The 12,485-nt window shown below is 45.4% G+C and overlaps 1 protein-coding gene across 1 annotated transcript; it reads left to right on the top strand.

Annotated features, from left to right (window-relative positions):
- Positions 1–1,560: 1,560 nt before the first annotated feature.
- bmf1 (BCL2 modifying factor 1) lies at positions 1,561–8,312 on the top strand (the record flags this gene model as incomplete). The annotated part of the gene is made up of 3 exons (XM_080012036.1): positions 1,561–1,738; positions 2,254–2,444; positions 8,211–8,312. Exons 1-3 carry the CDS (start codon positions 1,567–1,569, stop codon positions 8,310–8,312), a joined length of 465 nt encoding a protein of 154 aa, XP_079868162.1. The 5' UTR covers positions 1,561–1,566.
- Positions 8,313–12,485: the final 4,173 nt, after the last annotated feature.

The following is a 12,485-nucleotide window of genomic DNA, read 5'->3' as shown; positions in this document are numbered from 1 at the left end:
CGCAGGATTATTATTTATTCGTGACATTTATATCGTTTCATGGCGTGTGATTTGTTTTTGCGAAATAACAAATAAAGGAGCCATTGTTCAACGAAGGGACATCGATTTTCGCTTTAGGTAGTTTGTGTTGAAAGTGGTGCCTGTTTTGGCTACGGAAGAGCATTGGGGCCAAATGAGTGATTTGTATTTAGCGCGTAAACTCAGAATCTGAAGTAGTAGTAGTAGTAGTAGTAGTAGTAGTAGTTATAATAATAATAACTAAAAAAATGAAAGTCCGAAAATGTCATTTCGACTCAGAATTCTGAGATCGAGTAATACGAGGATTATCGAGTATGACATTAAGAATTGTGAGAATGAACTTTGCACTTTGACTTTTTTTTTTTTTTTTCAGAAATCTGAGCCCAATCTCAGATAACCTTTTCACATGGCAGGGTTTTGTTTTTTTTCATGTGCCGTTTTATTTGTCAGCGTTCAGACTTCCTTGACCCCCCCCCCCCCCCCTCCTCCTTTCGGCTGTCTCATTTTCTCGTTTTCTTTTGTTGTCATCATATGCAGCAGAGGGAGCCCCTGCATCTGACTCACACTCAGTAAGCCATGGCTGAGAGCCTGGGGCAAAGTGAAGAATATATCTGGAGGTTGTCCCTCCTTTTATGATTCTTGCATGTTCTTGTCCCGTGTTTGTCAAAACAAAGAATTAAGTGGTTTTACACACAGGGCTTATTGTAAACGCACAAACGGGATGGCGTGAGGTCTCCGGAACACCAGGAACCGACCAATCTGCTTATGTTGGGCGAAAATATGAAAACTCCTTCTCAGGGGCTGGCGAGCTGTCAGACCCGAGGAGAAGGCAGTTAGGATTTTTCCTCAAAGGCTGTCATTACCCCTCTGCTGTACACCCTCATTTGAAAGTGTGGTAGTAGTGTAACCCTGCATTACAACTTGATTGTCAGCTGGGATTGAGTTAGTGGGGCTGCTTCAATTCCATGTGTGTTTTGATAACTATTTGACCTCATATAGGATTCAAGGTTGAGTGAAGTGCATGGTTGAGTCTGCACTGACTCCCAACTTTTTCTTGAGGTTCTTGCCACATCGTGGTAGGGATTTACAGGCGTGTTTTTTTTTTTTTGGTTTGTTTTTTTCCTCCTTCATTTGACTGTCATTATTTATTTTTGCACATGTCATCCATATTAATGTGCAACATCGGTGGCAGTATTTGTTACCGTTCGAAAACCAGTCTTTATGTTCCGGTGATAAGCAGGCAATGTCTGCTTACGCCTCAGACACGCTGCCAAACCCTGATTTGTATAAATTAAGCTCAGCTGACTCCTGAGCACACAGCCAGCTGTGTGGTTTCATTTCAGCGATATACTGAATGTGCCACTCATTCCTCCTCTACAACATATCCACAACACATCTTGAAAAATAACTTACTCCACAAGCTACAAACCAGTGGGACAAATGTCAGTGAAGACGGAGAATGGGTTAGTTTTTATCCTGGTACCTTCTCCTGAACCTGTCTGCCTTCCTCCCCACTCTGAAGGGTGCCGGCCTTATAGCGCCCCCCGCATGGATGATGAGGAGGAGGATGTGTTCGAGCCAGACTCCTGCTGCTGGCACACCACCTTCGGGGAGATAAAGTGTGAAGACCGGGGCACACAGACACCCGGCCCTGCCTTGGCACGGGACCACGGCATGCTACCCTGTGGCGTCGCCGAGGAGCCCCGACCACTTTTCAACGGTGAGGCTGACGCTCAGACACCGAAACCCCTCTCAGCGCCGTAACCGGTGTTATTAAACAGTGGCACAAAGCTATCACTAGTGGTGGGAATCAGCAACAATGTCGTCTAGCTTTTTCTCACCCCCTGGCGCCTGATAGTCCCTATCAAAAACACTTTTATGGCCCGAGTGAAGTGTACCCAGCTGCCCTTCTACTCAAAAATGCGCCAGACTGGCGCTGTAGCTCATCAGAGGTGAGGTGACACGCATGCTCACCTGTGAGAGCTGCAACACTGATGACTCCACAGGAACATGAGGGACCAGGGCATATACAAAAAACTCCATAACAACTTTCCTCCTCATAAAATAGAGATAATTCTAATTTCAATTGGTTGTTTTATGTGATTGAAAGTAAACATTTGCTCAATGGCAGCAGCACAATGGTCAATTAAATAACAGTTTCCCACGCGGTGAGCACGAGGTGGCCTCATCTTGAACCGGCTTGCTGTACCCACTCGCGCTCTCCTCTTCTTCCAGGCAACCCAGGAGTTGGGCCGCAGACCCCGGCTCGCTTCGAGCTCGGCGCAGAACGGGAGGCGAGGCGGCGGGGGAAGGAGCGGGAGGAAAGCGCCATGGAGCAACGACCCGCGCCGTGGGACATGGAGGCCCACATCGGCCAGAAACTGCGACTGATAGGAGACAGGTTCCACCAGGAGCAACTACAACTGGTGAGGACGGAAAGACACGAGACCACGACTGGGGGGGAAAAAACAACAACATCTCCAGCTTGCATGTGAACTCTGTTTGTAGGGGCGCCGGGCGGATTTAGTTTGACTTGAGTCGCATTTTGAGGTGATACAGTCCCAGCATCTCCAGAATTTAGTGGTTATTTTTGTGATTGTTGCGACCAAAAATGCTTCATTTTGCAGCTGCAACATAAAAGCTTGCAACCTTGCAAGTAGTAAAATTGCGGTTTATTGGCAAAAATTGCAAGTCGAAGAACATGAAGCAGTTTTTTTTTTTTTTAACTACTACCAATGAAGAAAGAGTCATAAGTAATAACTTTCTATGATCATTCACATTCTGCATATCATAGAAACAGCTCAAAATATTTTAGTGCCCATCTCTTTTTATTGACTAAACTTAAAAGAACGACAGTCCCAAAGTTAAGAAAACAGAAAATGCTATGCTTGTGCTTGAGTTCCAGTTATAAGTTGATAAAATACAATTCAAATCAACGTAGAGTAAGAGGGGAAGGGGCAATACATTTAAGTAGTCTGTTGCTTTGTCCGTTCAATGCAGAAAATTCAGAACAAGCCTTTTCAATCTATGGGAAGATTGGTTTAATTTATGCAATAGCAAAATTGTCATTTCCTGGAGGGACCTGACCCAAAAGTTGATGTTGTGACTGTGATGTTCCCTGTTTGTTTTCAGCAGCACGTGTGCTTGCAGTACATTAGCTCGGCAGCCTCTCGGCTCTCCCTTCCCCCTCCGAGCTAAAGACTTACTGTAGTTGAACCAGGCCAACCCCCAGCCCTCCCCCTGCCCCCCCGCCCCCCCCCTTGCCCCCACCCCTGCCTCCTCTTCCTGTTTATTTCTCTCTGTCTTCTCCCGTTTCCTGCGGGTGCTGCGGAGGTAGGGGGGAGGGGAGGGGGCACGCAGGTCGCCACATCAGTGCGACGCTGCCCAACGACTCTGTTCTGCAGCGCTCCGCCGGCGCTGAGAAACGAGAAATGTGACAACGGCATAGTTAAAAAAAAAATAGTCAAAAATAAGTACGACCGTTTCATTGAGGCAGCGTTTTCCGTCTAAAAAGTCCTCGAGAAATGTCTCAGCTTGGGTTGACTGTCCAAACGGAGAGAAAAACAGACAGTGTCTTGACGAAAAACAACTAAAAAAAAATGCACCACAGATGCAAACACACACACACACACACACACACACACACATACTCTGTATGTACACATGAAGTTACATACACACTATTCCACCCCCCAAAAAAAGCAGAAGTGACAGAAGGTAAACATGTTGTAACCCAAAGTTGAGTGTGTGAGACCCGAGGGGAACAGCTGTGGTTCCAGAGGAGTCCCAGTCGGTCAGGGACCGGCCGCAGGAGAGACTCCCAAATAAGAGGCCACCACAGGCACCGGCGAGGGGGGCGAGGGGCTGGGGGGCCGGAGAGCCAGGGGGCCTGGGCTCTGTAATGACGGTACACGCCAGCCGAGGGTACCCGTTGAACTTAATACCCACCGAGTGGGAACCACAAGCCATCCCCTACTGTGGGGGGGGGGTAACTCTTAACCGGCCAAAAAGAGATCGAGAAGCTTAATGCAATTTCTTCTCACCATCGATTGAACGTCCCAGTACTTCTCGTTTTTCTCTTCTGAGGTATGTGATAAAATATCACAAATTTCTCACGCAGTTATCACGCCAGGGGGGGTTTGGGGGGTTATTAATACCGCAGCAACTCGCCGTGACTCACACATTGTGACACTCGCACCCATATGCTTCGCGGACATCCAGACAGGAGTGGCTGCAACCCCTCTCGCAGCTGGGAAGCGCAGGCGCTGGTCTGATGAGGAAGTGGACACGCGGCGTCCTTTACTATCTGGGTAAACACCGGCAGCGACAGTCTGAGTGAGAACAGCCTCGTGAAGTAATATCCTGAAGACACACACACACACACACACACACACACACACACACACACACACACACACACACACACACACACACACACGTCTAACACTGTAACAACCAGTTAATGAAACCAACCCTAAGGGTCGTTTTTAAAGAATTATTGTTACTCCAGTATGATTTGATTCTATTGTTTCAACTTCCTAACCCATTTGAAAATTGTAATATCAATACTTTGTTCGAAAGTCACACATTTGAATTGAAGTATACATTTGTTGTATTTGGCTAATTGTATTTTGGCTTATTGTATCATGATCCATCTCATCAACATCTAATTGAAGGGATATCCAAAATCAGTCGTGGTCCTTTGTATCTAAATCAAATGGTGACATCCTGCCCAATACTCAGACATAACATTTGACATACTGGGGATTTGTGAAAACAAATCAGGGTTTTGGTACTTATAAGCTGTGAGGAGATACCCAAAGCCTCGTGGTTGTTTAACACTGTGAGCGATTCAAGCTCCATTGTTATCTGGGCCACCCCTTGTCGCACCTGGCTCAGCGAGGTCCGCGACGGGACTTTCTGAGGTTCATTCAACATCCACCCGGACACCAAAAACCACCATCTGTGGTTTTTGGACGCACGTTTCTACTCTCTCCGCAGTCTCTCACGATTCCTGCCTCTCCGGTGCAGTGCGGCGCGGTGCGGTGGCTGCTCCCCACCCGCTCCCTGGAGGTAAATAATCCACCTCTAGTCGCAGCTGGGTAAACCACACACCTCCTCTCTAAGACGCTTTAACGGGTCCCGTAACGAGGCGTATTACCGCCCCACCATTCCCAGTATCTGGATTTGTCGCGACACAGAGCGGCCACTTGTCCCTAATCCACCCGAGGCCGCTCGACAGCCATCTTGTTGATTGACTCGGGAGCTATACAGGGGCCGCACGCATTCTCCTCGGGAGCCCGCGGCCCTCCGACCAGAAGGAGGGATTAGGTAGCGGAGGTGGGAGAGAGAGAGAGACACTGGATGCTGCTGACAGATAAATTGCTCCCCCGGTCTGAGAGGGCCGGAGGCGACGTGCAGTTCCCCGGAGGACGGCGCACATTAGCCGGCCGGCCATTCGAGACACGCCAATAACTACTGCCACAATGGCAGGAAGAGGGCCCAAGAGTTGGGTTTCATCCCCCGTGTTTTTTCAGGGAGGCAACTCCCCATGCTTTCGAGAGGTGTTGAAAGCCTGTGCGTGTGCATGCGTGCGTGCGTGGGTGCGTGCGTGTGTGTGTGTGTGTGTGCGCGCGCGGCATTTGTGGCTTCTTTATCTCTCAGCTGCATTAAGGTCGAGGCTCTCTCTATCTCGCTCCCTCTCTCTTTCTTTTGGTGCTTCTTGAAGGCGGAGGGGGAGCAGGGCACAGAAACACAAACACACAAGCTTGCATCTGTTTGTGTTTTTAACGTGTAGGGTTAGGACGGATGGCAGCTGAAACGGTGGCCATTTAATTTTGTGCTCCACTCCGTCGTCCACTGCCCCCCCCCCCCCCCCCCCACCCCACATTGTCACTTTTACTCTGAGGCCGGAGAGATAAACTCTGCAGATAGGGCCGAGTTTGGGAGCGGCGGCTGTGACGGGTGTCACACGGGGGACTGTGATTAAAGCGCAGTTTCGGCAGTCGAGTGCCAGACTGGTGACACGCCGCATCTGGACCAGCTCTTCCGGGCTCTTCTACGGGCGACTAAAATTAGAGCCAGAGCCACAGTGCGGCAGTTGGTGTGACTGTGTTGCGTCAGGTCAGGTCAGGTCTCTCCCTCAACTCTCTCGCTCTCGCTCTCGCGCTTGCTCTCTCTCTCTCTCCCTCAACTCTCTCTCCCCCTCAACTCTCTCTCTTTCTCTCTCTCTCTAGATACGGGTGCTCCTGTGGAAATAAATGTCACTATTGAGGGATTTAGATTTAGTCTACGATTAATTATTATACTTGTCTTTGATGTTAATTTTGCCTCTATCATATCATAAGCTTGTAACAGTGTAAAAACAAACATCCAACTTAGGAAGAAAGGCAAAGCATAATTAGAGTTAATTTGCCTCAATGCAATTAATAAAAACATTCTGTTGTGAAATTTCTAACACTGGCTCAAATCCCCATTACATTTGGATGGAAACATATGATCGGCGAATCTTCCGATTTTCAATCCAACAATCGATTGGGATCAACTCAAACAGTTGCGATCATGTAATAATAGTGACAGATCTCATCGCGTTGTCTTTTCCGTTAAGCGTCTCTCACCCTGCGATGGGTTGACAGCCGTCTTTCTTCGGAACCATACGCTCAGGCGTGCGCTTCCACCTGCAGTGGCACGTTCACAGCCGCTCGTCACCGCTCGGCCGTTCTGCAATCATCACAGGGACGGAGCAGGTTTCGGCTTCTGCTGTAATTTGGTGATATAGTAAAAGCACAGGACTCAGTCAATCTGTGCTGCGTATAACCTTACCTATGTTTATGAAGCACACATCATTGTAATTATGTGGGTTTTTGTTTTTTTTTCATCCAGATTTCCCCCAGGCCTGTACGCCTGAAAACTGGTTTTATAGAGATTCTCAGTAGTTTCTCATAAAGCCTTTGGCACTTGGACAATTTTTTTTTTCCTCCTCCAGCCTCCTCTCCAGTTTTGTTTTTTTTTTTTTTTTGTTTTTTTTTTTTTTTTGTTTTTTTTTGCTTTGAACCAAAAGCTGCGAGAGGCATGCACACGCTGGTAGGACCTGGCGTTGCTTATGCAACACCCTGCAACGCTCACCGCACTTTGTTTGGGATACGTAAAAACCCGAGGCTTATCGCAAGCCAACTCCTGGCTGTCTGTAAATAGGTCAGTGTTTAGACACAACTTCAACAGTCGTGTAAATACGGCAAATCTAATCTCAGCTGTCAAGACGTTCAGGTTGTCATAAACTGACTGTAGAGTTTTGCCAAATAGCAAAAAAAGTTTTTTGTTTTTTTTCTGTTGCTCGTATTTTGTTTTTACGACCCCGCGTCATAGATGAGCTGCGGTGTTATCAAGCCTTGGGTCAGGGTCTCATCGGGGTCTGCCTTGTGTCTGCACGGGCCGAGATGCAGAGGGGAGTTTCCAGAAGCTCCCAGCGCTCCCTAATCTGATCCACGGCAATTATCTTATCTCTCCTTCTCAGTGGTGGAGATAATATGCCTCTACTCGTAAACCCTCCACAATTCTGTTCTTATTAGATTGGATTTGATTAATGAATATTGAAAATCCATATTGATTCAACATACATTGACAGACATATATTGACATTTTATCCATAATGAGAATTAGAGCAGTCACAATTATTACGCAATCGCCTGATCACAATTATTTTAGGAGATCGCAATCTTTTTCTAAAATAGTGTTCTTTTTCACAATCATGCGTTTCCAAAAATACCTCTTCTGCAATTGGTGGACATGTACTGTTACACTGTTATTACACTATTATTACATTATTACACAATTCATATTATAGCACTGTTACACTATTACAGGGTGATATAAGATGAAAAATAGACAAATTTCAAATCAGTTTAGAAATTGAACCAATAGAATCGAATTGTATAGGAGTATTGATTGATTGATTTTTATTTATTTATTTTTAACCCGTCCTTAGCGTGCGCAGTCAGGCCTCTAATAACCAGTGCTGTGGAGCTGGTCAAGGCGGTCTGTTGTGAAAACATCCGTTCCGTTCCGGTGTCTGGAGGCGACTTTCCCTCCTTCTGACGGCACGCGTCACCATCAAACACCCAGAGCTCCCACTGGACAGCCCATAATAACCCCCCCCCCCCCCACCACCTTTCCTTCTCTATTGTCGTTTTCAGTATCATCGAAACCAAAGGAACCCGGGGCCCGCGTGGTGGCGTCTTGCCTCGGCCCTGCTCGGCCTCCTGTTCCGCGGGAGAAGGGGAGCGGGACGGAGGTGAATCTCTCTGAGGAACTGGACCCCTGATGGCACTGTCCAATCTTCACGGGGTTTTTTGGGGGGCGGGGAGGGGTTTGATGATGGGAAGGGGTGGGCAAAGGGGTCACCGCGGGACGGAGACAACCAACTTTTTTTTATTTTATTTTTATTTTTTTTACAAGGTTGTCTTTGTTTGTTTTTTTTGTTTTTTTTGGGGGGGTTTCTTTTCTTTTCTTTTTCATTCCAAGACGATGCCATGTTGTTCCCCGAGATTCCCTCCGCAGGACAATGTTCACATTTATTTTTTTTTCGGTTGAAGTGTGTTGTATTATTTTGTACAGTGCATTGTTCTTGTTGAGTTTGTTTGCACTTCAGCATGTGTCCGCCCCGGAATGACCTCCGCCGACCCTGGGAACGGGTGAAGAAACACAACGTTTGAAGCGAGGGAAAAAAAGAACGCGGGACGAACCTCGGGGCGGAAAGAAAAGAGATGTAAACGCAGGGTTTTCTTTTCCCAGGTGACATTTACTAATTTCCAAAGAGGCAGTTTTCTCAGAACAAAGCGTTTTGCACCACTTAACTCCTCAGCGGAGTCTATATCCACTCCCCCCCCCCCCCCCCCCCCCGTGTGTTGCATAACTCTTCCATTCACTTTTTATTGTGTTGAATTTGAAGGTTAGTGTGTGCGCAAAGCAGCCGAAAAGGGCCCAAAAAAAACCCAGATATCCGGCCAGTGCTCAATCCTAGTGTTACTTTAGGTTTAAAATTCCTGTCAGAACTCCGCAGTCAGAAATCCCCCCCCCCCTTTTGATTCGATCTCCATCCTAATTTCGCTCCCCGATGGAAACTGACCTCAAGTATTTTTTTTTTTTTTTTTTTTTAAATAGTATTCTTTTTCGATGATTCATTTCAGACCTCCATGCCCTTCAAGTGGAGCTGTGAATCCACTGTTTTTGCACTAAAACACACCCTCAGAGTCCAGATAGTTGATTATTTTTCTTTTTTCTTTTTTTCTTTTTTTACAAAGCCAACCTCTGCCACGTATGAAGGTTTTTTTTGTTTTTTTTTTTAAGTTAAGTTGTGTCCCATCTCTGGAGGCATGACTTCAGATTCCTACGTCCGAGACGATCGATTTGCCTCGGGCGTAGGAACCCGATCACCTGCATCGAGACCGGAATCGACTTAGACGGGTATGGAAACCTCTTTGGGAACCAGTGTTGGGTTTTTACACACACACACACACACACACACACACACACCTCCGTAAACATGTCGGCGTGTGTATTCTGACCACCAAAGCAAAGCAATACTGTACAAACCAACCTGTGAAAGAGAGAAAGAAAGAAAAAAGAAAAAAAAAAAGAAGAACAGCGTCTCCACCTCTCAGGATCATTTTATAGCATTTTGTATTCTGCTGGGTGACCGTGTATTGATTTTGTTTGGGCAGTGGGACCTTTTGGAAATATTATCACTGAACCAATTGACAAACTTGTCTCTAATCTACACAAAAAAAAACAACTGTAGTTATTGAAACATGAATATCTTTGAAGACACTGTTGCTGTTTGTTTGTACTTTCGGTTTTTTGAACCCGAGGAGCAGTGCATTATTTTTGGGCTGTCGTCGCTCGATCCCACACCTAACCCATGTTCACTTCGATCTCAACCAGGGGTTCGTCCCCTTCGAATCGTAGAAAATCCCGCTCGTCTCAGGGACACAATTTGTATGCAGGCTCTACAGGCCAAACCTTGAGATTGTTTTCGTTGGTGAAACCTACTGAGGGTGTACACGGGCCAGGCCGGTGGTCTCAGTAGTCCAATCCATCCCCCCCTTCCAGTTTCTAGTTTGGTAGATAATAAAGGTACGGCTCGCTGCGGGGGTGGTGGGAGCGGGGGAGCTACCGGGCACGCGGTAGGAGGTGGAGCGAGGCCGACAGAGTGCGGCCGTGGTTGTTTTTAGTTTCCTGCGGATTGTTGAACGCTGAGCCAGTCCCCGCAGTTCCCCCACTCAGCGCCCCTTCAGTGCGTATTCCTCCCGCCGTCCTTCCTCCTCTCCTCCTTCTTCTTCTTCTCCTCCTTCTTCTTCTTCTTCTTCTTCATCTTCTTCTTCCGCCGTCCATGTGTGCTGCTCCTTCTTTTTGTTTGTAATTTATTTTTGGTTTTCTTTTGTTTTTCCTCTTTTTATTATTTATTTTTGTATATATTTTTTAGCTTGTTTCTACTGTATACACCCGTGTGTGCAATTGTTTCTTATTTTTCTCTCTTTTTTTTTTTTTTTTTTTTTCTGGTCTGATCTAGATGTGTATATGGTTCATTTTGTTTGACTCGGTGCAGGGCCTGGAGGGTTTGCCTGCATTGCGCCTGGTATTCCTCTTTAATTTTCTTTTTTTTAAATAATTGAGATTTCCAGGGGTTGTGCCCTGACTATTTTGCCCCAGTTTTTTCGACCATTAATCTTATTCTTAATCACCACTGTTAATACCAATTAATAATATTGGATGGATTTAATTGGCACTGTTCCATTTCCAACCAATCATTTTGATTATGATCTGTAGCGTGTAGGAAGCTACGATGCAGTGGATGTCAATAAAAAAGATAACTTCAAATTATAGGGCATTTTTTTTTTGTTTTTGTTTTTTTTTTTTTTTGGATGGGGGGTTTATTTTTAACATTGTATTTGTAATCAACATGCACTGGAAAGTACTTTGTGTCTGTAGATCCCAGGGTTTTCTATCTCTATTGTGTGCTCTTGTACAGTTATATACCTTGCATTGCTCTCGCTCTCTCTCCTTCTCTCTCTCTCTCTCTCTCTCTCTCTCTCTCTCCATGGTCTTTTTTTTATTTTTATTTTTATTTTTTTTTTGGGCTAAATTGGCCGTGTGTTTCAGCCCTGTAACTTACACTGACCAGCTCTGCCCTAAATGTTTGATTGATTTGAAAGGGAAAGGGGCCCCCGTAGGATCCTGTATCGATAGTTAGACGAGGTTCCCGGCCTGTGCTCCAAGTGCAGTGAGGCCCGAGAGCGGGGCGTGTATTTTACGGAAACCGTCAAGTGTCTTGAATTTTGTAGTCCACTTTATATAAATTTGAAGTTTTGAGGAAGGTTTTTGGACATTTTTTTTCAATGTTGTTTGTTTTTTTTATTTCGTGGTCTTTCTAAACTTTTTTAAATTGTATTTTCTTATGAATAAGGAGTTAGGGTCTGTTTTTATAAGGACAGTTCACACTTGCGAGATCATCATGCAATTTGGATTTTTTTTTTTCCAACGAGAAGTCCAATGAGATCAAGGGCTTTTTTATTATTTGTATAAAAAAAAATGAACTTCCATCATTCCTTATGCATTGCATCATAGTTTATTGACAAAATGAGGCAAACCAAAATGATCTAACGTTATTTTTGATTTGGTTTCGTTAACTTTGAACTTTGAACGATGAAATAAACACCCTTCTTTACAGAACAGACTGTAGGTGCATTACTGAACCCTGGAAAATGCCTTTAACTGCTCAGTTTCAAAAAGTCTTGAATATCACACATTCTCTGTATACCAAGAAATGAGACCCAGCGAAAATGTAGCATTTTTGTAAACATTGACTGTGTGTTTTCGAGACTATACTGTGCACTCATTTTTATTGTTTTTTTTTTGTGTGTGTCATATAATATGGAAGTAAGGACAATTTTATAATGTAGTGCAATATGTTGTACATAAGGAGCTTTGCTCTACAAATCTTTTTTTTTTTTTTCTAAATTCCTTGTTGTTTATTGGTACCTTTTTTCAATAAAAAAATTTATTGAGCGTACTCTTGAGTTCGTGCTTGTCTGGTTCTTGACATAAAGGAAGCCAATGTATGCAGTGCAGTGGCCTTCAGGCAAAATCCTAAAAAGCAGAATGAACTGTACTTCTTTGCTGTGCTCCAACTTATTCCGGCAAAAGAAAAACCCAGAAATTCCCTCATCTTGGGGGTTTTGACTCGTCAAAGGTCCTCAGGGTCAGTGACGGTCAGTGGAAACTGTCCCTCCCGCTGGTAGATCATCCCAATTATTTGGAACGGAGCCTCCGGAACCCTCCCCAGAAATGATACCACACTGTGCTCTCCAGGCTGGAGAACATGCCCATGTATAGAGGAGCTTCACCCCGTGTTACCGTCACTTCCTGGAAGGTCATGGCCGACGGCGCTGAGCCGGCAGATTAGTTACACT

The sequence above is a fragment of the Zeus faber genome (assembly GCF_960531495.2).
Source record: "Zeus faber genome assembly, chromosome: 13".
NCBI lineage: Eukaryota > Metazoa > Chordata > Actinopteri > Zeiformes > Zeidae > Zeus > Zeus faber.
This window is presented reverse-complemented; position numbering and strand designations above follow the sequence as displayed.